The 27,647-nt window shown below is 41.1% G+C and overlaps 1 protein-coding gene and 1 long non-coding RNA gene across 2 annotated transcripts in view; one reads left to right on the top strand and one right to left on the bottom strand.

Annotated features, from left to right (window-relative positions):
• LOC137769918 (uncharacterized) overlaps window positions 1-11,889 on the bottom strand; it is a 236,331-nt gene extending 224,442 nt beyond the window's left edge. Inside the window, exon 1 of the long non-coding RNA XR_011075103.1 lies at window positions 11,837-11,889. This is a non-coding gene — a long non-coding RNA (uncharacterized lncRNA). The remainder of the gene's footprint in view (window positions 1-11,836) is intronic.
• A 302-nt stretch (window positions 11,890-12,191) lies between these two features.
• RAD23B (RAD23 homolog B, nucleotide excision repair protein) overlaps window positions 12,192-27,647 on the top strand; it is a 44,886-nt gene continuing 29,430 nt past the window's right edge. The window contains exons 1-2 of the mRNA XM_068552241.1: window positions 12,192-12,653; window positions 26,424-26,505. Of these exons, the coding sequence (XP_068408342.1) occupies window positions 12,588-12,653; window positions 26,424-26,505 (148 nt within the window). The 5' untranslated portion in view covers window positions 12,192-12,587. The remainder of the gene's footprint in view (window positions 12,654-26,423; window positions 26,506-27,647) is intronic.

Raw genomic sequence — 27,647 nt, 5'->3', positions numbered from 1 at the left:
GAAGAGTTAAGAGGTACAGTTCTGTTGTGTTTAGGAGCACATCCTATTCACAGCCCCCGTATTTTTTGGTTTTATTTTATTTTTAGCCCATATTTTATGTAGCCCATGAACTACAACATGGGTTACAACTACTTTATAATAATTTGGAATTGGCAGTAAGGAGACTCAATAAGAAATGAGACAGACTGGGAATACCAGTAGGAACTAAAACCATAAAACCAATTTCACTCAACAGTGAATACGCAAGAAAAGATGTATCAGTGCGACAACTATCTAAGCTTCAAACACTTCGGGTCCTGGGACTCTTCTTAATTAATATATAGTGCAACAGCTCTGCAAAACACATGTATTGCACGTATTGCAAGACCACAAATAATAAACATGGGTCTGGGAAAAGGAACCCATACTTTTTATTTAAAGTAGAAAAAAAATTTTTAAATGCTCTAAAGTTTCTTTAGAGAAGTCCATAGGATTATATTAATTTATTCATAGTTTCATTTATGACAAGATAATATTATAACTCTAATATAATTTTCAAAACACTTGACCAATACATAGATTAGATAACCAGCTGTGAAAGAGAGATAGACAGAGAGCTGAAAAGATGCTGGATCCCTGTGTCCATCTCCCACCCCATCAAGAGCCAATCAAGCCTTACTGCCTTCCTGGAATCTACCTCAATCCCAGCACATAACAGAGATCTTTGACTTGTTTATTTCTCTTAGTAACCTCCTGAGGGCAGAGATTCAGAGACTCATCAGACATAGGTAGGGCCTGGCATATAATTGCTTCCCAATAAATACTGGAGAATAAATGACAATAAACTAATAAACACGTAAACGTGATTTCAACAAAAAGCCAGCTATGCTTTTTAGCTCAAAAGACAAGCCAGGTATACTTGAAATAAATCATGTATTAAAATCAGCTTTAGCTAGTAATGAAAAAACCTGCTGAAAGAAAAAGAATGTTGAACTGGGAAAAAACAAAAAACAAAAGAACCAAAACTATTTAAACTTACTGAACTTCAGCAAAAGATCTATTTCACAACTTGTTGCTAACAATTTTTCTACTCTCTCTTGCAAAATTAATGAGAAAATCAGTTCAAATGAAAAAAAAAGAAATTGGAAAGAAGAAGTAAAACTGTCACTGTTTGCAGATGACATGATACTATACATAGATAATCCTAAAGATGCGAGCAGAAAACTACTAGGATTAATCAATGAATTTGGTAAAGTTGCAGTATACAAAATTAAGGCACAGAAATCTCTTGCATTCCTATACACTAACAACGAAAGATGAGAAAGAGAAATTAAGGAAACAATCCCATTCACCATTGCAACAAAAAGAATAAAATACCTAGGAATAAACCTACCAAGGAGGTAAAAGACCTGTACTCAGAAAACTGTAAGACACTGATGAAAGAAATCAAAGATGATACAAACAGATGGAGAGATATACCATGTTCTTAGATTGGAAGAATCAATATTGTGAAAATGACTATGTTACCCAAAGCAATCTACAGATTCAATGCAATCCCTACCAAACTACCAATGGCATTTTTTACAGAACTAGAACAAAAAATCTGAAAATTTGTATGGAGACACAAAAGACCCCGAAGAGCCAAAGCAATCTTGAGGGATAAAAAAACGGACCTGGAGGAATCAGACTCCCTGACTTCAAAGTATACTACAAATCTACAGTAATCAAGACAATATGGTACTGGCACAAAAACAGAAATATAGATCAATGGGACAGGACAGAAAGCCCAGAGATAAACCCACGCACCTATGGTCAACTAATCTATGACAAAGGAGGCAAGGATATACAATGGAGAAAAGACAGCCTCTTCAATAAGTGGTGCTGGGAAAACTGGACAGCTACACGTAAAAGAATGAAATTAGAGCACTCTCTAACACCATACACAAAAATAAACTCAAAATGGATTAAAGACCCAAATGTAAGGCTAGACACTATAAAACCCTTAGAGGAAAACATAGGCAGAACACTCTTTGACATAAATCGCAGCAAGATCTCTTTTGATCCACCTCCTAGAGTAATGAAAATAAAAACAAAAATAAACAAATGGGACCTAATGAAACTTAAAAGTTTTTGCACAGCAAAGGAAACCATGACCAAGATGAAATGACAACCCTCAGAATGGGAGAAAATATTTGCAAATGAAGCAACTGACAAGGGATTAATCTCCAAAATATATAAACAGCTCATGCAGCTCAATGTCAAAAAAACAAACAACCCAATCAAAAAATGGGCAGAAGACATAAATAGACATTCCTCCAAAGAAGACATACAGATGGCCAAGAGGCACATGAAAAGATGCTCAACATCACTAATTATTAGAGAAATGCAAATCAAAACTACAATGAGGTATCACCTCACACCAGTTAGAATGGGTATCATCAGAAAATCTACAAGCAACAAATGCTAGAGAGGGTGTGGAGAAAAGGGAACCCTCTTGCACTGTTGGTGGGAATGTAAATTGATACAGCCACTATGGAGAACCATTTGGAGGTTCCTTAAAAAACTAAAAATAGAATTACCATATGACCCAGCAATCTCACCACTGGGCATATACCCAGAGAAAACCATAATTCAAAAAGACACATGCACCCCAATGTTCATCGCAGCACTATTTACAATAGCCAGGTCATGGAAGCAACCTAAATGTCCATTGACAGGCGAATGGATAAAGAAGATGTGGTACATATATACAGTGGAATATTACTCAGCCATCAAAAGGAAAGAAATTGGGTCATTTGTAGAGACGTGGATAGACCTAGAGACTGTGATACAGAGCGAAGTAAGTCAGAAAGGGAAAAACAAATAATGTTTATTAACACATATATGTTGAATCTAGAAAAATGGTACAGATGAACCGGTGTGCAAGGCAGAAATAGAGACACAGATGTAGAGAACAAACATATGGACACCAAGGGAGGAAAGCGGGGGTGTGGGGCATAGTGGTGGGATGAACTGGGATATTGGGATTGACATATACACACTAATACGTATAAAATAGATAACTAATAAGAACCTGCTGTATAAAAAATAATTAATAAAATAAAATTTTTTAAAAAAAGGAATGTTCAGTGGCATCAATGATACTGTTTAAACATAAAACATGTGAATGCTAAGCCTTTGCCCCAGTGGCTAGCTGACTGCACCATTATATCAACTTTTCAAATCATAGTTAGATAGCTAAGCTGAGAAAAGTAGTTTCAGAGGTATTCATGTAGTGTATACAAGAAGTTCCAGAAGTTAAGAACCACCTATATGCTAAGTGGCTTTCCAAAAGGTTGTAACAAATAGTAGTCACCAGCAAACTATGAAAAACATTTTCCCATATACTTTTTGATATTATTGGAGGTTATTAAGCCTTAAATGTTCATTTTAACATGTAACAATATCACCTTGCTTTACTTTGCTTTTTTTTGATGGGTGGCTAAATTTTCCTTTCATTGCTTAGTTCTTTCTGTTTCAGGCACTCTTCCTGGTGCTTAAAGAATGTAAGTAAAATAGACAAAGACCCCTCTGTTCTAGCAGGGGAGACAGACACTAAAGAAGAAACGTAATAAATAAATAATGCACTGTGTTAAAAGAGGAGGAAACAGGGTAAGGGGTATAGGGAGTGCTAGACTGGGAAATGGGCATTTTGTCATATTACATAGGGTTATTAAGGGGTTAGAGCAGGTTTCATTGAGAAGGTGAAATTTGAGCAAAGGTTGGAGGAGGTGAAGGAGAGGGCCGATATCTGTACAAGAGTATTTCAGGAAGAGAGAACAAAAGATCAGGTAGGAGTGGACCTGGTCAACTCAAGGGACAGCAAGGAGGCCAGTGCGGCTGGAGCAGATTGAACCTGTGTAGCTGATGACATCAGAAAAGTAAAGAAGAGGATGGGGGAGGAGCAATGTAAAGATTTGGGATTTTACTGATTGAAGTGGGTAGCCAGGGTAGGGTTTTAAGCATGAGTGAACAGATCCATGTTTTTAAAGAATATGGCTATTGTATCTAGAATAGACTATAGGAAGCAAGAGTAGAAACATGATGAGTGGAGTGACCATGGTGGCAGAGATAGAGACTATGCATGGCCTCTTGGCATGAACTCTTAGTAAGGCTAATCTAGCCACCATCACCTCTGAATGTCCAACCTGCCAGAAAGAGAGACCAGTGCTGAACTCCCAATGTGGTACTATTCTCTGAGGGACCAACTGGCCCCTTGGTGACAAGTTGACTTCATTGGGCCCTACGCATGCTGGAAGGCCAAGCAATTTGTTCTCACAGGAATAGACATTTATTCTGAGTACAGGTTTACATTTTCTGCCAGCAGAGCTTCAGCCTATACCACTCTACAGGAGTTTACAGAGCGTCTGATCTATAGACCAGAATCCTACCTATCACAGCATCCAACCAGGAGACCCACTTCACAGTGAAGGAGGTTTGGGCATGGTCCCATGGCCATGGGGGACATGTTGGTCTTATCACATACTACCCTCCCCAGAAGCGCTAGCCTGAGAGAGTGACAGAACAACCTGCTGATGGTGTAGATGAAGCACCATCTCAGGGGCAATACTGTGTAAGAACAGGGTCTCATTCTCCAGGGTGCAATCTACAAACTGAATAAAAGTACCCTCTAGGCCCTAGAGTCTAGGGCACTGTGTCCCCAGCAGGAAGACTAATTGGGTCCAGGAATCAAGGCAGGGAAGCAGGAATGGTCCCATTTACCACTCCCAGTGACCTACTGAGGATTTTTCTGTCCCCACAACTCTGGGACCTGTGGTGTTAGAAGTCTTGGTCCTCAAAGGGGGAGTACTTTGCCAGGGGACACAGCAATGGTCCCACGGACCTACAAGCTTTGTTGCTTATATTAAGAGACCAAAAAGCAAGAAGAGTCATCAATTTGGCAGGGGCGATTGATCCTTATCAGCGAGAGAAGGTAGGACCACCTCATACTCAGAACAAGAAGGAATATATGTGGAATTGACTTGGATGCCTCTTGCTACTCCCTTGCCCAGTTGTGACTGTGAATGGACAAGTACAGGAACCCAGGCCTGAGAAGACTGGAAACACCAAAGGCTCATCCTCTTCAGGAATAAAGGTTTGGGTCACACCACTAGGCAATGCACCAAGACCAGCAGAGGTAACTGACGAGAGCAAGGGGAATTTAGTATGGATAGTGGAGGAGGGAAATGATGAGTACCAGTAGTGGCCCCGAGACCAGCTGCCAGGATGGAGTGTGGGGTTTGTCCCACTATCCTACTTCATTTAGGTTTCCCTTTAATAAGAGAGGCTCAATGGGCCCCTGGAGCAGCTGTTTCCTGAGTGTGCATGGAGAAGCGGGTTTACATGGTGCAAGCAGATGTCTATTTCAGCCAAAAAAGTGCACTGCCTGGATAGCCCTTCACGAAAAAATTTACCTGTGAGAACTTAGCTATGAGAAGTACAGTTAGCTGACAGCTCTTCCTGGGCAGCCTCTAGCCACTGAACATGGCAGGGATACCAGAGTCTGGCAATTTCATCCGAAGAGTGACTGCTCTAACAGGTAATCTTCACACCATTTACTCCCGTTGGGTTGGCTAACACTTTGTCAGATCTACATCACAATCTGAGTCTTTCTCTACCCAATGTTTCCTTCTCTCTTTCCTTTCACAGCAAACGTATCAGCATTGTGCTCTGAAGCATTCTGCTTCCTCCCTTGTATTCTTCACAGTTGATATCCACCAAAAACAACTTCTTGTACTCCTAACTCCATTTCAGTGTCTGAACTGACATAGTGACTGAACAATGAATGAGACTCACAGGGCTGAGAAACTTGGGGTAGGGGAGGCAGGGTGGAAAATGAGGAAGGCAGAGCTAGAAGACAGAAGAAATTTTCAAAGCTCAATTGTTATGGGCTGAAATTGTTTTAAAAAGTATATTTGGGGCTTCCCTGGTGGCGCAGTGGTTGAGAATCTGCCTGCCAATGCAGGGGACACGGGTTCGAGCCCTGGTCTGGGAAGATCCCATATGCCGCAGAGCAACTAGGCCCGTGAGCCACAATTACTGAGCCTGCGCGTCTGGAGCCTGTGCTCCGCAACAAGGAGGCCGCGATAATGAGAGGCCCGCGCACCGCGATGAAGAGTGGCCCCCACTTGCCGCAACTAGAGAAAGCCCTCGCACAGAAACGAAGACCCAACACAGCCATAAATAAAAAAAAATTTTTTAAAGTATATTTAATTGCAAAAAGAAATACTTTTAATAAAGAGTTGAAAACTTTAATTACAATAAGGAAATATTTGCACCACTCTATAAACATCTAGAACTTGGAAAGAGGTTCTATTAACATAAAGCCTACATCATAAATCACCAATAGCTTTTATAACCAAGGGAGATGGGAGCCATGCGTCTTGCCTTTGGAAGGGCTTAAGTCAAACACTGCTATTTTTTTGAATAGAATCCCAAATCAGTCTTTGTTCATTACTGTATATCCAACACAATGCCTGGCACAGAGTAGATGCTCAGAGAATATCTGCTGGATAGGGTGGTGCCATACAGAACACCATCAGTCAGGACACTCTTGAGTCAGGAGGACCAGAGAATTCCAAGGAAGTTTCCTAACGTGAAACTCATGTGTAGTGAGCCTCTTTCTCTCACACCCCGCATCAACTCCATCAGCAAAACCTGTAAACTCTATTTTCAATAAATTGAGAATCCAGCCACTTCTTACCACTTGTAAAGTTTCCACACTAACACAAGTCACCAGTCTCTCTTATGGATTATTGCAATAACCTGCTAACTGGTCTCTTTGTGTCCATCCTTGCTGTCCCCCCAGCCCACACCAAGAAGTTCTCCAGGCAGCAATCAGAGTAATCCTTTTAAAGCCTAAGTCAGATCCTGTCACTCCTCCACCTTAAAATTCCCAATGACTTTCCAAGTTACTCCGAATAAAAGCCAAAGCCTTTACAGTGGCTTTGTGCTCACTGCCCCACTTCCTTTACACCTCTAATGCCATCAGCTACTCTCTCCCCACAGCTGTCCCAGCTCCTTCACCTGACATCCTGGGTATTTCTCCAATATGTCAAGGATGCTTCTACCTCATGGCCTTGCATCTGCGTGTAACAAATGCTATGTGTGTGTGAACATTTATGGCTATTATTGTTGTTCCCTCTACTTAGTCCCCTCTAATTCTACTCAGCAGCTGTATGTCTGCCTTCCTCACTTCTCTCTACTCTAATATCAACTATCAGGAAGACTTTCCTTGATTAACCCATATATCAGGCAGAGTCTCAGCAGAAAAATATACCACATTCAAATGAGGTATTGTTACAGATTGAACTGTGCCCCTCCAAAAGATTTAACTTAATTAGTTAAATTAAGTCATACTGGAGTAGGGTGGGTCCTCAATCCAATATGACTGGTATGAAATAATAAGAAATATACATATTGGTCTCTGCCCCTGGTTCTTGCTAATATTTGGTCTTTGACCTTGGTTCCTGACACAGGGCTCTCCAAAACTCTTATAATTTCCTGAGTGATAGCAGTATCTGACACAGAGCTCCTAACCCCTTGGAATTTCCTGAGTAATAGGAATGTCTTTTGTTGTAATGAGGGGACTCTTGGTGGGCTCCTGGATGGGGGTTGGTCATCAGAAAGACTAAGCCTGTAACTTTCAGCCCAACCCCCCCATTCTTCAGAGAAGAGAGAGAGGCTGGAAATTGAGGTAAATAATTGATCACCCCTGCGTGATGAAGCCTCCATAAAAATCCCCAAAGTACAGATTTTGGAAAGCTTCTGGGTTGGTGAATGTATCTACGTGCCGGGAGGGTGGGGCACCCCAACTCCACAGGGACACAAGCTCCTGCACTTGGGACCCTTCCAGATCTCGCCCTATATATCTTTTCATCTGGTTGGTCACCAGTATCCTTTATCATATCCTTTATCATACAATAAGCTAGTAAACATGTTTCCCTGAGCTCTGTGAACTGTTCTAGCAAATGATCAAACCCAAGGAGGGGGTCGTGGAAATCCCAGTTTATAGCTGCTCAGTCTGAAGTACAGGTGACAAGTTGGGACTTGCAATTGGCATCTGAAGTGGGGGCAGTCTGGTGGGACTGAGCCCTTAACTTGTGTGATCAGGTGCTAACTCCAGGTAGTGTCAGAACTGAACTGAACGGCAGGACACCCAGCTGGTGCCTGCAGAGGACTGGGGAATTACTTGGTGTGGGAAAAAAGCCCACACATTTGGTGATCGGAAATAAATATTAAGAGTAGTAATTGAGCGGTGAGCAGAGGAGAAACAATAGAGTTTTTCCTATTCTACTGGTGTCCTTAGAAGAAGAGACACACAGGGACAGACATACAAGAGTTGAACGTCACACGACGATGGAGGCAGAGACTGAGGTGGTGCAGCAAGCCAAGGGATGCCAATGATTGCCAGCAAACCACCAGAAGCTAGGAACAGGCAACAAAGAACTCACCGTGACAGGTGTCAGAGAGAGCACTGCCCTGCCAACACCTTAATTTCGGATTTCTAGCCCCCAGAACTGTGAGACAATAAGTTTCGATTGTTTTAAGCCACTCAGTTCATGGAGATTCAATTAAAGGGACTCTTCACAATCATGTAGGGAAGCGTATAGGGACACTACAAGGACAGTACAGCATCCTGGAGTGAGAAGTAGGGGCCCTCTAGGCCTGCAGGGGCAAGGTAGGGAGCAGGTACCAGAACCTGGAAGGAGAGAGTCACCTGGAAGGTCAGGATACAGAAGCAATGACCTTGTATCAAGAGCACTGCCAACCACAAAGAGGAATACATTGCCTAACTTCACTCTCCTCCCTTAGTCCTATCTCCTGCTGGGACTCCCCAGGAAGCCAACTGTGGTAGCCCATACAGGGCAGCCCTCTTGGGGCCAATTGCTGGGTGAAAACGGGGTAAGAAGATGGGGGAGGGGAATGAAAAATATCTGGCACATTCGCTGTAGCAATACTATCTCGGCTCTGTACTATTGATCTTCATTTTTTTTTTTTTTTAAAAAGCACTTATCAGTACCCCATATACTATAAATATTGATAACTTTGATTTTTAGTTTATTATCTGTTTATCTATTATCCCACTAGAATACAAACTCCATGAGGGCAGGGACTTTGTTCCTTGTTGTATCCTCAGCACCTAGAACAGTTCCTGGCATGGAGAGAGTCTCAAGAACTATTTGATGAATGAATGGCTTGGAGTGTGGCATTTTTACCCTGGTATTTTCTAAGTCAGCAGCTGCTGCATCTCTGCTTCCTCATCTTCTTCCCTGAAATCATTTGACTGATTTCCAAAAATGCAAGCAAAATTCCCTGGCTTGTTACCAAGTATTTGGAATCAATGACTCCCTCCCGTCTTTTTATCTTGGCCCAGTAGCTCTTGAAGAAGCCCAAGGCCTATCCTACAAGGCCTTGCTCATAAGCACCCTCATCTTGGTGGCCTTTGCGTTGGGGGGTTGGAGGGGGTCCTATCATCTGTCATGTGAACGGTGGGACTCTTGGCAAACGCATCTACATCAGATGAGGAGGCATACAGGCTGTCCAACCTGTACTATTTAGCCAAGCAAATAAAAAGTAATAATTTCAGGTAGAGCCATGAAAAACTTTAAACCAGGGTACCGTTGTACTATCACATGGAGTTTTGTGGGGCTCAGATGAGATTATCCATGGAAAGTGCCTCAAATGGTGCCTTGCCTAAAGGGTCAATGTATGTTTATTATATATTATTAAAGTTGTTGAAGAAGTCCTCTGTGAGGAAGTAAATTATGACTTGGACCCTGAATGATGAAAAGGAGATAGTCAATTAAAGATCTGGGAAGAGAGTTTCAAGCTGAAGTAACCTCAGCTGCAAAGGCCCAGAGACGAGAACCAGCTTGGCCTGTTCGAGGGATGACAGTGAATGAGAGGGAGAGAGAAGGAAAGAGATGAGGCCAGAGGGTTTGGCAAGTATCAGATCATGTGAGCTCCCCAAGGCCAGGTAAAGAGTTTGAATTTTATTCTTAAGTATAATTAGGTATTAAGAATAGATGTGACATGATTTATATTTGAAAAAGACCACTCTGCTGGGGAGGTTGAAAAAAGAGTAGAAGTGGAGAGACCAGTTGGGAGGCAGGGGAAAGATATTGATGCACTAGCCTAGGATTGTAGAAGAATTGGGAGAAATGGCTGAATTGGGGATATAACTTGGAGAATAAAGTTGATAGGACTTGATAATGGATTAGGTGTGGTGGTTGGCAGGGGCGGGGGTGGGGGGAGGAAGAGAGGGAAGAGATTTATCAGGGATGATGACTAGATTTTTGGTCTGAGCACCTGGGTAGATGGTGGTTCCATGAACTAAGATGGGGGAAAACTGGGAGAGAAGCAGTTTTCAGAGGGAGGGGAGGTCCAGAGGGAATCAATGGTTCTGTTTGGCCATGGTAAGTTTCAGAGGCTTACTATATTTCAAGTGAAGATATTGTGTAGGCAATTGGCTAACTCTATCTATAGCTAAGGGGCGAGGTCCAGGCTGGAGGTATTTCAAAACAAGGGGCAGGATGAGATCACCTGGTGACTAGCAGTAGATATACCGGAAGACAGAGGGCGGAAGGTTAGATACTGAATTACAATACAGATAAATGCTGTGAATGGGGCAACACCAGGTTAGTGGAGAGGGAGGCTGGTCAGCAAAGTTCCATGGAAGCATTATATCCACAGAAAACCAAGCAGTGACATTTTATCAGTGAGGATGCTGGTCCAGAGAGGTAACTTGCAATTAGTCACACAGGTAGTGACCTAACTGTAACTTTATACTTGAACTACTTTAAGTCAAACCCTATTAAGGGGCAGGATACCTAGGCACCTAGGAACACAGGCTCTGGAGTCATTCTGCTTGGGTTCAAATTCTGGACCTGCCACTGCCCAGGTGGGTGACTCCAGGTACATTACTCATCATCTCTATACTTCAGTTTTCTTATCTGTAAATGGGCATACTACAAATAGCTATCTACTTAGGGACTGCTTACTATGTTCCTGGTACTAAGATTTTACATACATTATTCAACACCCCCCTCCAATAATCAATGAAGTTGAATGCTATTATTATCCCCGTCTTACTGATGAGAAACCGAAAGCATATTTACGCATTCACAAATATTTACTGTGCCTGCATTACATGTTTCTTCGTGCTGGGGGTACATCAGGCGATACAACAAAGTCCTTGCCTTTGTGCAGCTTGTCTGTGATTTACTGAAAGGAGAAAGATGATAAACCTAATAAATATGTACATTATATGGCAATTAGAAGATGATAAATGCTATAGGAAAAACACCAGGGTAATGGAGCTAGGAAAGTTGCTGTTTTAAGTCGGGTATCCAGGGTAGACCTCTCTGAGAAGGCGACATCTGAGCAAAGATTTGAAGGAGGTGAGATAGCGAGCCACCCACGTAGCTAGGGAAAGAAGACTCGGAGCGGAAACAGCAAGGCCGAAGGTAGGCTCTCAGGTGAGAGCGTTTGTCTAACATCCACCAACAACGCCCAGGGCCAGCCGTGAGAGTAAGATGTGAAAGGAAGGGGCTGTGTATCCAGTTCTAAGAACTTTGACTTTTACTATGGGTGAGATGAGGAACCACTGGACAGTTCTGCCCGGGGGAGTGATATAACTTAACCTTGTATTTAGGCTCAAGGTCCATCAAAGCAGTCTAGCGCTGGAGTCAGTGCTCGCAGAATAAAAGCATCAGTCGCCAGCACGAGGACTCAGCCACACAGCAAGCGCCCTGCAAGCACCGGCCCACTACTGTGGCTGTCACGATCCTTTCACTTAAACCCCGCCCCGACCTACCGCCCTCTAGTTTCCCAGCTCCAGGGCTCCGCATCCACTCAGTCCGGTCTCCACGTAGCGCTTCCCCGGCTACGGTTTGCGCAACTCAGACAACCGGGCGGAGCCTGGACGTGGGCGGAGTCTGGACGTAGGCCGAGCAGCGGCGGGCTGGAGAACGCCCCGGCCGCAGACGCTCCACGGAAGCCCCGAGAACCCCGAGACGCCCACTGACTGCGCCTGCGCACGCGCAATCCAGACCACCGACATTCCAAAGCGGTAATCCGCCCCGCCCCGCCCCAATTCCGGGGCGGAGTTCTTGGCTGCGCCTGCGCACAGCCTCGCCGCACCCTACGCCTGCGCGTTCAGCCAGCCCGACCCCATCCCCCAGGTTTTTCGGGTGGGGGAGGGGGCGCGTCTCGGCGAGTCACGATGATGGCGGCCACCAGCCTGTGGTGAGGTAGCGGATTCTCTGCTGCTCTCGCAGAGCCCCTGGCGCTTCCTGCAGACTCAGTGTCTGGCGCCGGGCGCGAGAGGAAGCACGGTGGCCCGTGCTCGCGAGGAAGGCCGCAGTCGCGGAGGCAGCGGCGCGGCCCGGGGCCAGGGCTGGGGGAGAGGCCGCTCTGCAGGGCGAATGTGACAAGCCCCCACCCCCACCGCTTTCCTCCCGAGTGCGCGAGGAGCGCGGGCGACCCCGGGGCCCCGCCAGGCCACAGACCCCGCCCAGCGGCCAGCACCCGGAGCAGGCCCGGCAGCGGAGCTGCGCGGCGGCACCATGCTGGTCACCCTGAAGACCCTCCAGCAGCAGACCTTCAAGATCGACATCGACCCAGACGAGACGGTGAGTGCGGCGGGAGCGCGGGGCCCGGCACCGGGCAGGGGAGGCGCGCGAGGCGCCCGTCGCGCCTGGGCTGGGGGCGGTGCGGCGGGGCCGTGTGCGGGGCCCCGGCCTCAGCTTCTAGAGAGGCCCGGCGGCGCGCCCGAGCAGGGAGACCGTCGTACACCCTAGAGGGCCCGGCGAGCGGGGTCTTGGGCCCCGGACGCTGGATGAGGCCTGCGGGCTCCGAGCGCGGGCAGGGCCCGGGGGCCCGGCGGCTTGCGGCCCACCGGACCTTCAGAGTTGGCTGTGGGCTTTGTGGCAGGAGTAAGGGGAAGCAGTGGTCGGACACCGAACGTCTGGTGGCAGATGGCGTGGAGTACACGCCCGCGGGGCACGGGAGGCCTCGGCCTGGGCGCTCTCGGCGGAGGGACCAGAGGGGGAGGGGAGGTCACGGCTGCCTCTGTGGTCGAGCCGGGCTCCCCGATGGTGGGTGCACGGGTGGGGGAGGGAGATGTCGGCGTCACCACTGTCCCTGAGTGGACCTGGTTAGGCGCTGAGGTCTAGGAAGCGCTAACCGGAGATAATGAGCCTTAAATAAAAAGTATCAGATTGCGTCTGCTGCAGTGTGAGAGGCGAGTGGTGAGGGGTGGTGAAAATGCATTCTTTGCCCCCTTCGCCGCAGAATTGGTGACCCTTTTATTTGCCTATATCTTGAATCGTTTCGCTGCAGTTCTCCCGCCACCCAACCCACACCCATGTGTAGATTGCCCTTTGAGCCCTCTTTGGTGGTGAAGTTTGTTGGATTAGAGCCCTTCAAATCCAGGCTCAAACTTAACTCCAGATTAATGAGTTCCCTGTGTTAGAAGTCTTGAAGTTGTAGGAGTCGGAACTCTGCACCCAACCCCCAAATAATAGCCTTTCAGGGGAGAAAAAAAGAAAATAAAAACTTTGAATCTCTTCTGTAAACTCTTGAACACCTTATAAGTTCACGTGTTAAATTCTCATGTCATCTTGTGTATTTGTGACTGCAAAAAGCCACTGTGTTGAAATCAGTACAACTTTTTGCCAAGATCTAAAAATGCCATTCAGTGTAAACTTACTTCTTGTGTTCTGGAATTGTGATGCTGTACACCATTGAGGTTGTCATAAGGCTGTATTTAAAGCAGCAACTTTCAGCCCATCTATATTTTTAAAAATAGGTGATTCAATTTTGGTGGAGATCTGGGGCCTTGGTGTTAGTTAATTAAATAATCCTGAGCTCCCATGTGTGGCTCTAACTTATTTGCTATGTGCCTGTTTTGCAAAGATGTGAAGATTAAATATTATTTAATTGGTCAGTAAATGGAATCGATTATTAACCACTCCGTACCTTTGAGTGAGGGTATAGTGTCATGTTTTACCTATATCATTTAATCAAGTTTTCTACACCTTTAATTATTTAAAAAATGTAGTTCCCAACTTTTTTGGAATTGTAGTACTAAATGATTTTAGTTCAAGATATTATATGTGTAAATATGCTCTGTGGTAAATTCTTAAAGGTGCAGGAGATAGCAATTTTAGATGAGAAATTCAGTGTTCTCAGAAGTAATTGACAACACCCTGTGGATTGCTATTACTAACAAAAATCATATTCTTCCTGAGTATTCCTTTACTGCTTGGTGTATACTTAGAAGTTAAAGGATGAAAGTTAAAATGCAGCTGTTTAATGTTTTCAGACAAAACTTCATAAAATGTTATTGACTTTGGATTTTTGTAGCGACAAGTGTTGGTGCTGCAGGAACTTTACCAGCTTATATTCACAATTAATTCCAAGATTATTGAAACCTAAAGGGTTTTTTTTTTGGTAAATATCTGTGGATTTATTGAAGTTATGCAGTGACTTTCTAAAGCTCCACTGAATTATTTATGTTCTATAAGATTTGTATAGCTCTTTAGGCATTTTACGTATTCTTTATCTTAGAGCCAATATTGTATTTGTATAGATTCTTAACCATATTTGCTGTTTTCCAGTTTATTTCCAAGGGGATTTAAGTTATATGAAACTTACTTCTAGAGGTATATTTTCAGAAAGCTCAGTTGTTACAGAGAGTTGCTTCTTTAGCTTTTTGTTGGTATTTGTCCAAATATAATTTTGTTGCTGTTTATGTAAATATAAAAGCTAACATTGTTAGGCTGGGACAAGAAATGAAAACACTTAATCTGGATATACTGGAACATTTACATTAAAATGACTTGTGGGTTTTTACTTTAATGGACTTAAATTTTAAAAATGGGAAAAATGTTAGAACTATTTTAATTCCATCTTTATAGTGATTTTTAATTAAATATTTATTTTTGATACAGTATTTGAGAAAATTCCAGTAAGAAAAGAAGCAATGAAAATTACATAAATAGAGGGAGACTGTGTCCTGTTTGTAATTTGTGAAAACTAGATAACCAAGGATATTAGAAATAGATCTAAAATAAAGGGGAAAAAATAGGATTTTATTGAGACCTCTAGGGAGATTCACATAAAATGAGCAGATTTTGGTCTCTAAGACCTCTATTTTGGCTGCTCAAAGGTTTTATTTTTACCTAGAAGGAACTAAGAAACCTTAAGGAACTTACGTAACTTGAGGTGGCCGGTATAGGAACTTCTGTGAGCTTGAGATGAGCAGGAGCAAAAATGAGTGAACGGACTGAGAGAGAAGAGGAATCATGGGAGTGAATCATTTGCTCAGCAAGTAATGTTCAGTGAACTTTGACTGGCAGAATTGGAGGAGTACAGGGACATGGGGGACATGGTCTGGGTCTTCTTGGGAGCCATATTGACATAGTCTTAGCTCCGTCAGTGGCTATAGAGTAGATGCACAAAGTAGAAAAAGCAAGAGGATTTGTTTTTAAGGTGTTTGTATTTGCTTTAGTGCTTGAATGTTGAAAGTCCACCCCTGCCTTTTTTTTAACAAGTGAAACTTTCTTAACATTTATTTGCCATTTTGTACCATTTACTTGACCATTACCATGCACTGCCTTTAGTGTTAACCATTACAAAACAGTGGTTTTATTATTACAATAATAATTCATCTCCTCATAAAGTAACTGGGGAAAAAACCAACAGTAAGTTTCAGGTGAGACTTTAAATGCATAAGCTGAAATGTGATTGTATTATATAAGTGACATCAAAGTTATGTGTATACATTGGAAGTTTTTGATACGAGAATTGTGAAGATACAGTAGTTTTAATTTCTACAGACAGTATATCTAATATGCTATTCAGTAATCTGCAAAGAATTAACCTCACTTTGTGGTATATTTGTGTAATGGTGATTATGCTATAAAATACTACTTGAGTACTAGTCTTGTACATGGGATTTACTAGCCATCATTTATTAGCAAATTGTTCCCATTGTGGCTTATTGTATTTTAACAGAGTTGTGCTGAAGATAGTACATTATTTTGGAAGTACCCTAGATTATTAAAACATTAAGTAGTAAACATATTTAAACACTATATCACAGAGGTAAAACTAACGTTTCTTGGCATATTGGTAAAACAAAATACTGTAGTACTTGGGAAACCTGGTATGGTTTGTATCAGACCTTTGCTCTTTCTATACTTGGCACACAGTAGGCATTTAATAAAGATCTTTTGAATGAATTAAATATATTTTTTGGTGAATTGCCAAGTCAGTGATCCCTCAATGTTTGCATGTTGATTTATTTAATGTTTGTTGAATACTTACTAAAAATATCAGGTCTTGCTGTCATGGTGTGTACATTATAGTGGAATAAATTAGTCAAAAAGCAAATTTTTAAAAACTTAATGGTAAGAGTTATATAGAGAATTGAAATAGGGTGAGGTAATTTGATAGTGCATGACTGGGTGGCTACTTTTAAATTGGTCACAGAAGGCCTTTCTAAATAAGGTGACATTTAAACAGAGATCTGAATAGTAACCACTCAGAGGTGGGGAGAGTGTTTTCTGTAGGGAAAGACCTTTAAGAGTGTGTTTTGGGAATCAAAAAAGGCCTGTATTGTTGATCTCGTAGTTGAAGGAGAAGAGAGGTAAGGGATTAGAGTTAGGCAAGGGGCCAGGGCCTGTAGGGCTTTGTAATAAACTGAAGGTTTTCCATGTAAAATAGGAGGCCTTTGGGGGCTTTTAAGCAGAGGAGAAAAATTATTTCTTTTATGATTTGAAAAGGTTACTTGGACTGCTGTATGGAGAATAGATAGTAGGAACACCAGTTAGAAGGCTTGCACAACAGTCTTAAGGGGTCAAGGCTTTGACCAGGGAAGTAGGAGTGGAGATACAAAGAGAGGTGGAGGGATTTGAGATATGGTTGGGAGGATAGAGTTGAGAGAATTTTTTGATGCGTTGGAGTGGGGAAAATTGAGAAATCAAAGATTAAACATAGGTTTTGGTTGTATAACTTGTGTGAATACCTATGTTCTTTGCTGAGACGTGGAGGGATGGGAGAGGGGCAGGTTTAGGGGTTGGGGTGGAAACTCAAGACTTAAGTTTAAGATGCCTATTAAACATTCAGGTGGAAATGACAAGGAGATTTGCTATGAATTTCCATCCCAAAGGGGAATTTGGGCTGGAGTTAGAGACATGACAATAAGCAGCATATATGTTTGACCTCAATCCATTGGACTGGATGAGATCATCTTGCCACAGTCTTTTTCAGTGCCCATTCCTTGCAAAATTGAGTCCAAGTGCCTAGATTATCCCTTATGTGTAATTAACTTCTCCGCTACTGGAATTGAGGAACCCTGGTGAGAATGTAATGGGATGGGGCTTAGGGCTGAAGCCTGGGATGCTATAACATGTGGAGATTGAGTACTGAAGAGGTCAGTTAAGGAGCAACCTTTGCGGTAGGAAGAATCCAAGAGAAGAAAAAAGTTTCAAAGACGACGAAAAGGTCAAATGTATCTACTGCTTGAGAAATCAAAAGTAAGATAAAAACAAGAAACATGACTTTTGGTTTTGGCAACTTGGAGGTCATTAGTGACCCTAATGAGTAGTCTCCATGGAGTGTTAGGGCCAGAATTTAGTGGATTGAGGAATGAATGGGAAACATGTGAAAATGATCACAAAAATTCTGAGCGTCACAGCCTATGGTAGGCATCGTTTAAAACACACACACCAGAATTGTGAAAAATATGTAATAGTGCATGTTTTTTTTTTTTTAATTTTTTATTTATTTATTTTTTTGGGTGTGTCGTGTCTTTGTTTCTGTGCGAGGGCTTTCTCTGGTTGCGGCGAGCGGTGGCCACTCTTCATCGCGGTGCGCGGGCCTCTCACTATCGTGGCCTCTCTTGTTGCGGAGCACAGGCTCCAGACACGCAGGCTCAGTAGTTGTGGCTCACGGGCCCAGTTGCTCCGCGGCATGTGGGATCTTCCCAGACCAGGGCTCGAACCTGTGTCCCCTGCATTGGCAGGCAGATTCTCAACCACTGGGCCACCAGGGAAGCCCAATAGTGCATGTTTTAAAAAGAAGAAATGGAGACCAGCATGATTAGTAACTTGCCTGGGTTCACACGGTCAATGGCCTTGGTAGTTTCACTGTCTGTGAATGATGGTCTTGCCCATACTCTGACCTTCTGTTCCTTAATCGCTCATCCAGTGATCTTTCCTACTTTACCTCAGTTATTCAGACTCATGACTGGTAACTAGCTCTTATCACAACCAGTAACTGTAGCTCTTTCCCCCCATCCACAGTAATCTGTTTTTAGTATCCCACTTTAACTTCCCTCTGATTCCTATGCTAATGAGACTTACAGTCTATTCGATCCATACTCCTTTTCACTGGCCCTCCCTCGTGTTATTGCTTCCACTTTTGCCCAGCTAAAATAGAGTCAGAGACTATAATCACTCCCTTGCAAGGGTCAAGTATAGCATGTCTCTTGAGCCAGGCTGCCTAAGTTTCAATCCTGGCCTTAGCACTTGCTGTGTGATGTGACCTTTGGTAAGTTACCTGATTTTGTGCCTGTTTCCTCATCTGTAAAAAGAGAATACAGCCATGGAAGTACTAAACTCACAGGATTGTTTTGAAGGTTATATGAGTTTGAGATGATACACAGAGTGCTTAGTGACAGTGCTTAACAACATGGTCCCACTCTCACTCCATTGTTCTTGTTTGAAAAACTCCAAATATGATTAAATTCAAGTCTGTGTTTGTGCTTGCACCTGTGCAGCTAGAAGGCGAACACATAGGCACCTTGACTTGTCTCACTTAAATTCCTGAACAATAATCGTAATCAGGCCCTTGTAGTGACAGTCATACATTTCACTATTCACTTTTCCACTGACATAGGCAGATTTCATATCTTCTCTCTTTATTTTCAATCAGTGACCCTAGATTTTAGGTTTTATTGAAAATACAGAAACAGTCAGGACAGAACTTTTACAAGATCCTACTAGAGCTCCCTACCTGCTAGCCTCCTTTTATTGTGGAGATAGCTATGTATTGTGGGTGGTGCTATCTAAGGCCAATCCCCCCCACTTTTCCACAGCATCCTAAACTCTTGTCGTTTATGAAGGACATCACTCCATCAGTTCTCCTTTTCTACATCATTGATTTTTCCATTTCTAAATTTATTTATTTATTTATTTATTTATTTCTGCATTGGGTCTTCGCTGCTCTGCGCGGGCTTTCCCTAGCTGCGGCGAGCAGGGGGCCACTCTTGTCTGTGGTGCTCGGGCTTCTCACTGCAGTGGCTTCTCCTGTTATGTATGGCACACGGGCTTAGTTGCTCCGCGGCACATGGGATCCTCCCGGACCAGGGCTCGAACCCGTGTCTCCCCGCATTGGCAGGCAGATTCCCAACCACTGTGCCACCAGGGAAGCCCAATTTTTCCATTTCTAGAGTATCTAAACATTTTCCTTGTCTTAATAAAATCCTCCCTTGTCTCCACATTTGTCTACTCCCCCATTTCTCCCTCTTCCTTACATCAGAACTTAAGAGTAGCTCTTGAGTCTGTTTGCTTTTTTTTTTTTAACATCTTGCTCTTTCGAATACATCATGCTATTCCTAAACTAGAGGAGAGTTTTCTCCCACTTTGTAGTTGCCCTGTGCCCTTGAGCATAGTACTTAAATCTCTTTTCTTGTGAGTAAAATGGGAGTAAAATAATTTACCTGCCTTCCTCGTAGAGTTGATATGAAAATCAGATGAGATTATGGATCTGAAAAATTTTTGGTGAATTGTGAAATCAGAAATAAATCTATGCAATTTCTTTTTTAACAAGTCCTGTTTATAGTTATTTTGATCAGTGTTTTCACTGTCCTTTTTGAACAAGGTTTGTGTAAGTGAGATACCCTCATTTTCTTAGCTTGATGTAATCAGCAATTTAAGTGTTGAGAGCAGTGTTCTGCCTTTTTTAGCTTGGATGTTGAGATTATTTGATAGATAATGTATAAAATTTCTGTTGCCTTTGGAAATAAATGTTCTAAATTTAAGCCTGCTGTAGAACAGTGAATCCTGCTGAAGGACACCATATCTGTTCCCTATAAGTTTGGATAAGTACATTCCTTGTGTAGTGTCTCAAAAAGCTAATTTTATAATAGAATGAACTTTATAAACCCTTTAACATTACATATACCTATTCCAGCAGAGGAAGTAGACCAGCTACAAATGACTAATATGTACGAATAGGTCCTAGATACTTCAACAGGTAGATAAAAATTGTTATTTGTCTCTCCCTCTGCCCTCTCCGCCACACACTTCTGGTTGAATGAGGTAGGTGGCTTCTTTGTAGTATGGTAGATCCATTCTCTGCCTATGTAGAAACTTTAAAATTTACAAGTAACTTGGGAGTTTCTACTTTTCAGTCTTCAAAGTCTGTGTCTGTTTTGATTGTTGAAACCATACTGTTAGGAATATATTTTATAATAGAAGAGGTTAAATTGGCGTAAATAGATAGGTTTAGGAGCCTGAATACCATAGTTTCTGTGGGGGAAAATTAATTCTGTATTTAAAATTATATTTTAAAAAGTAGCCTTTTGGATCATAACCCTAATTTGAGAATTGGTTGCCTTTGTTTACTGTTTATCCACATATTATTAATACTGTAGTCTTAGTTATTCTTTCAGTTTAAAAAAAATAACTCTTGTGCCACATTTTTTTCATTTCTTGGGTCCAGTGGGGAGATTTTTCCTGTTGCACTGATGTCAACTGACATCTTCATAATCAATTCTGTTTTTAGAATTAGCAGAAACCGACTTTGTGGAAGAGATTCAGGAAATACTCCTTGGTGCCTGCACCAGTTTCTCAAATGGAAGGATACCACCCAAGGAACCAAAAAGGAAAAAGTTTTGCCCATAGCGTAAATCTATGAAATCCTTTTGTAAACATATTTGGCTTTAGGTCTCTGTTTCCTTTTGCTAATGGTTTAATTGCCAAAACTTATTTGCTCTTACTTATTTTTTAATTTGCTAGGCTATATAGTGGTAGAACTACTGTCTAGAATTTTCTTTTTTAGTGAAATCTCTTAAATTGCAGCATATACTTGTGTAATATTAGTAATGGTGGCGGGGTGGGGGTGTGATGAGTTTTTTTTTTTTTTTTCTTTTAAACTATTTAAATTTCCTCTTAAATTACTAAAAATAATCCAGGCTTGTTATAGTAAGTAAAGTGTATAAAGTAAAAGAACGAAAGGCTTTAGGCTCCTGGTCTAAGTAACCACTGTTGGATTCTGTATATGGTTCTGGTCTTTTTTTTAAAAAAAAAAAATATATGTACATATAATACATAAACATAACAGCACTATGTTTTTAAAAATCAGTTGCTTAGCAATTAGCTTTTGTCCCTTAAAGATAATATTTCATCCAGTCATGTATATGTGCATGCATTCCGTGAATATCTTTCACATATAGTCATCGTTCTTATTGTATTGCATAAGTATTCAAATAGATGTATGAGCAATAATGTATTTTACCATTTCACCATTGATGAATGTTTAGGGTTGTTTGCAGTATTACAACCAGTAGTGTACTGCACATATTTTGTTCATATATCATTGAAGTATTTATGTGAACATCTCTTTAGCATTGATTCTTAGAGGTGGAATTATTGGATCAAAGGATGGCAGATTGCCTCAGAAATGCCTGCATCAGTGTTCACAAATCTCAACAGTATTTGTTGTTCTCAGATACTAATGTCCATCTGAGTTACTAGCCAGGATTCAAATAGAGATCTAGCACAGAATAAATGAGATAAATATTGTGAAGCTCTTTGTACACTGCCTGACACATGGTAAGTACGTAGCACCCATGAGCTATTATAACAGTAATGAGGAAAATACGCTGTAGCATTGAGGAAGCTGGGTTATTATATGAATATTCAATTGCTAGCCTAATCAACAAGCAGTAGTTCTAGAAATCTTACGCAAAAGTTATGTGTAAGAAGACTGACGTGCAAAACATCATAGTACTATGGAGATAAGATTTATAAGACATTATTTTTATATCTGAAACATACAATTTAAATTCATTGAGTGGAAAGAACTACTTTTAATGGTGGTTGGCCTGAACTAGGGTAGTGCCATGGGATGCAATATAGTGTTCACATTGGGAAGTAGTTAGATGGTAAGTTGGAACCACTGGATAAATGATTTAATGTGAGGAATATAGGAGAAGGAAGAGACAAATACCTCACAAGGGAATGGGATGAAAAAGGATAACTGATCTGCTTTTGTGTTGGCACTTTTTCATAGTGGTTATCTCCCTTTTGGGGAAAAAATAAAAGCCATGTCAACTATGTTTAGTATTAGATGTTGAGTATATTTTTCTTTTAAAATGCACAATTTCGTAAGAGAGAAGTATGAGGCTAGAAAAAATTTGACTTCTTGTGTGTTAACCATGCATTGTCCCTAGCTGAATCAATGATAAACTCCCACTCTTTATCTAGGGGGAAATAAGCAACAAAATGAAAGTTTAATTTCTGCTTCTTGTTCGTTAGCCTTGGAGAAGCCTGGTTATTTACTGGGATCATAGTGCCCAGTTTTAGATCCATCCTGTTGAGATGACTTATTGGAAGTATTGGCACGGGGTTCAGCACAGAGGAGTCATAACTACATCGGCTGCTGGACATAACCTTTCCAAGGGAAACCATGTGCAGAGTTGCTACCTTTTCCTTCTTTGCAACATCCAGAAAGAAGGTCTTTCTTTATAGCTGTTTTAAAGTGTGCTCAATTTGATTGGGTTAGGGAAGACTTAGACAAAGTAGTCTAGAAACCGTCCTTCAGCAATTACATTATGGTTGAAATGCCTATGGGACATCCAGTGAAGGTGTCAAGTAGAGAGTCAGGAGAGAGCTGGGCTAGAGATACACATGACATATGAATGGTTCTTAAAACTAGGAGTAGATGAAATGGATTATCCTAGAAGTCTGTGTAGAAGAAAAGGCAGTCTTGGGCATAACCCTGAGTAACACTTAAAGGTCTGGCCAAGGAAAAGGATTTCAAAAAGGAGTGAACAAAGATATAGGAGGAAAACCAGAAGAGTGTGGTGTTATAGAAACCACAGGAAGACAGTGTGAAAAGGAGAGATGGGTCAGTACTGTCAAATGTGGCAGAGAGGTCAAGTAATACTATAGAGAAGGACTAAGAAGTGTCTGATGATGATGTTGCTGAATTTAGTGGTACTGGTGAGGGCAGTCTTAATGGAATTGTGGGAGTAGCGCTACTGCAGAAAGTAAGCTGCAAAATGAGAACAAAGTCTGTGCTTCAGTTTATCAGCATTGTGTTGCACCCTGGAGTAATAAGTGTGGGGTTATGAATAAGTAAAGACAATGTATAGTTAATTTTTTGAAAATTACTTGAGACTAAGGGGAGGAGAGGGTAGCTGACAGGAGACGGATTGTGGGGGGTTTTGTGTGTTTTTAAGATGATAGAGAATTGGATCTGTTTAAGTGTGAATGGAAATGAACTGGCTTTGAGGGAGAGGTTGAAAATAAAACTCGGCGGGGGGCGGGGAGTAGGAAACATAATGAATCTAGCAAGGTATTGGAGAACAGGAATTAGATTTGAAGAGAGGGATAGCTTTCATTTAGTAGGGAAGAAGATTGAGATTAGGTGGATCTGGATGCAAAAAACCATGTGTCAGTTTGGTAGCAGAAAGTTGAGGGTGTGAGTTCCTGTGGTGTCTTCTGTGCCTTGAAGTAGAAAATGGTCATCTGCAGGGGGTTGGGGGGGAGTGTTGGGAATCAGATTTAGAGGAGAGTACAGGTTTCAAACAACCTCTTGGAGGAGGGAGGAGAGGGCTAACCAGGGGAACAGAAGGATTGGGGGTGTCGTTCTTTCTCTCCAGTAACATTTAGAAGACTGGATATAAATGTGGATAGGCAGCTGGTTAGACAGTCAAGGTGAGATGTGTTAGCTAAGTGAGGTAGGTAGAAGAGTATGACACCACAGTGGTTGAAGTAAATTTTATTTTGAGTACTGACAAATAAATTCAACTGTGTTGGTCCAGATGTGGAGTTTTGCCTGGTAGGAGCAACAGAAAGGCAAACAAGTCTGTGATGTTAGGAAGAAAGTGATAGAAGCGGTGGCATTATTGTCTAAGCTGAATAGAGCTCGCAGTAAAGATCAGAATGAATGAAAGTAGAGGCTCAAGGAACCAAAGTTGTAATGAGATGCAAGACCAGGTGTAGTGAACAGTTACTGAGAGAGCTGGTGAGAATAGGAGATGGCACTTATCATTTCAAAGAGCATTTTGGGGATGATGAGATTCAGCCTGTGTCCTGAATGACTGTGAGTAGATGACTTAGGTGGATTGGAAGTAAAGATCATTGGGTTGAGGTTAAGGAACAATGCCAGAAGTTTGGACAGGTCAGGGAACCTGGTTCCAAAGTCTAGTTCACTTATTTTCTTTTTTTTTGATGCAGTTGTAAACAGGGTTGTTTACTACAAGGTATTTTTTTTTAAATCTTTATTGAGATATACTTCAAATACTACAAAAGTTCATGTATTTTCTTTGACACATGACCCAAGGTGGTTTTGCTGCGTTGAATCCACACACACACCCCCACACCCTCTGCCCAAAAAATGTCAAGGTGTCCTGGCATATTGCCCACAAAACATTATATCATTTGATACCCTCATTCTGAGAGTGTGTCTCTTCACACTTAACACCAAAAATTTTTCAAGACAGTCTTTTCCAGTATGACCGTCTATTGGATTAATGATGTCTGACATTAAAATTTGTGCTTTTGGTTACTAATGATGTTGAGCTTTTCTTTTTATTGGGTGTATAATTGTGACTTGCCTGCCCCTGTCATTTGTCCATTTTTCTGTTGGCACAAGAACCATTTTCTACCATTTCTCTTAATTTATTTTATTTGCATTTTTCCTTTTGTTATGTGTCTTGTTATTTCTATTTGAGTTGCGTGCTTAGTTTATTAATTTTCCTTCTTGTTTAATAATAAACATGTTTAGTGCTAGTCTGTGATTACTTTTTTAACCACATCATATAGGTATTGTTATGTAGAGTTCTCATTGTTATGTTCTTAGTATTCTTTAATCACAGTTTTGATTTCTTTGAAGCAATGTTATTTAGTAGTAAAATGACTAGAGGGTTTTTTTGTTGTTGTTTGTCCTCCTTTCCCACTCTTAATCATATATATGGCGGGTTGAGATTCTTGTGATGGATTTCCACTTTGGGGATATCAGAATAGCAGTAATGCTACTGGCCCACTTCAGGAAGATCAGTATAGCAAGGGTGATTTATGTGGCATTTGCAAAATACTCTGCTCTAAAGCTTGGAGTCAGAAGAGCTGGTTTTGGATTTCAGCTACTACTTATAGTAGCAATGTGATTTGGGGAGGAACCCTCCCTTTTGTATCCCTATCGTGACAGTTTTCCACTTAAAGCTCAGAACTATCAATTCAGACGGTTTTTAGAAGAATTCTGGGAACTGAAGGAAATGGAATTTTCCCCCTTGATTCTTGGTCATTTAAAGTAGTGAAATTTAGTTCCATTATGTCTCCTTGCCTTTCTTTGTTTTTTTGTTTTTTTTTTTTTACTCCTATGCCACCCTACTTCAGAAATTGATTATACTCGTTTTCTAAGTATCAGTACTTCATAATGAACCTGTTGTCATGTAATTTTAGGGATGGAAGACCATAAAGATCATGTATTCCAGTCCCTCTTTATAGATGAGACTGATGCTGAGAAAAACTGAGCTCCTTGTTCAAGATCGCTGAAGTAATACAGTGGTTCTCCACTTTGGCCGAACTTTGAAACCAACTGTAAAGCTTTTCAAAAATACTGATGTCCAGACCCACCCTCAGAAATTATATTTTAACTGGTCTTTATAAAGTTCCCTCAGGTGATTATAATGAAACATTAGCCACTTTTAAAGTGAATAATTGGCCTTTTAACATTCACATTTAACTTTTTTTTTTTTTATTACTGTGGACAAGACCACTTTATTTCTTAGACCTTTTAGATTAGAGCTTTTCTTTACTTTCTTAACTCTGTGAGAAATAAGCCCATAAACTTTTATAGTGAGAATCAAAACTTTCTGCTTTTGAAACCTTTATTTTGAATAGATTTATAAAGTCAACTGGTAAAGTCTTTTTTTAAAAAACTATGTACGTGGAACAGATGGTAAAACAGTTTATACTTATCATACCTAGTAGTATGGGTTGTTAATAATGGGTCTTTTTGACGTAATATTATAAAGACATGATCTTTGAAGTTTTTGGAGTCATTAATAGTATGTATAAAATTTTTATCTTGCATCATTTGTTCAGATTCTGGATTTTCACTTGTTTAGACTTTTTCAAAAATTAAAAAATTTTTTCCTATAGGTAAGAGCACTGAAAGAGAAGATTGAATCTGAAAAGGGTAAAGATGCCTTTCCTGTAGCAGGTCAAAAATTAATTTATGCAGGTATGCATTAAATGCTGAAATTAATATGCCGTTTTCTTGTGTACTGTGACATTCTTTTAGTTTTAGAAATTGCCATCTTACAAACTGTAGTGTATACAAATTGATTGTCAGAAGCATTGTACAGATAAAAGCAGAGAATGAACAGTCATTTGAATGTTATTAATATTCATTCCTCTCTTTTTTCACATTTGCTTTATATATTTCTCCATCCAGTGATGTTAGATAGTTTTGCTTATTAGTTTTATCTTTTGTAAGTATCATGTAACTGGCTGTATTTGTTTTGCTTTGTTTTTTGAATCAAAAAATTTTTTATTGAATTAGTTTGTGTGACATTGTATAAGGTGTACAGGGTGTTACTCTGATACACTTATATATTGTACTATGATTGCCAGTGTAGCGATATTTATCAGATTACATGATTAGCAGTACAGTGTTATTGTCTGTGTTCATTATACTGTGCATTAGATCTCTATGGCTTATTTACTACTCATTAGAAGTTCGTACTCTTAAACACCATCACTCTTATCTCCCCCACGCCCCATACCCTTGGTAACCACCAAGGTAAAATACTCTTTTTTATAAGTTTAGGTTTTTAGATTCCACATATAAGTGATATCATACTTAGCATAATGTTCTCAAGGTTCATCATGTTGTCTCAGACAGCAGGATATCTTCTTTCTCGTGGGTGAATAATATTGTGTATATGGGTCACGTCTTTTTTATTCATTCATCCATTGATGGGCATTTTGGATTGTTTCCATATCTTAGCTATTGTGAATAGTGCTGCTGTAGAGATGGGAGTGCATATTGTCTTGTCAAAATCCTGTTTTCATTTTCTTTGGGTATATACCCAAAAGTGGAATTGCTGGATCATATGGTAGATCTATTTTTAAATTTTTAAGGAACTTCCATATTGTTCTCCATAGTGGTTGGACCGATTTACATTCCCACCAACACTGTATAAGGATTCTTTTTTCACCACAAGCTCACCAGCCCCTCTTGTTTCTTGTCTTCTTGATGATAGCTATTCTAACAGGTGTGAGGTAATACCTCGTTTTGATTTGCATTTCCCTGATGCTTAGTGATGTTGGGCATCTTTTCATCGGTCTGTTGACTATTTCGACGTCCTCTTTGGAGAAATG

Source organism: Eschrichtius robustus, chromosome 10, assembly GCF_028021215.1.
Source record: "Eschrichtius robustus isolate mEscRob2 chromosome 10, mEscRob2.pri, whole genome shotgun sequence".
In the NCBI taxonomy this organism is placed as follows: domain Eukaryota; kingdom Metazoa; phylum Chordata; class Mammalia; order Artiodactyla; family Eschrichtiidae; genus Eschrichtius; species Eschrichtius robustus.
Note: the sequence above shows the minus strand (reverse complement) of the source record. Positions and strands in the feature narration are given on the sequence as shown.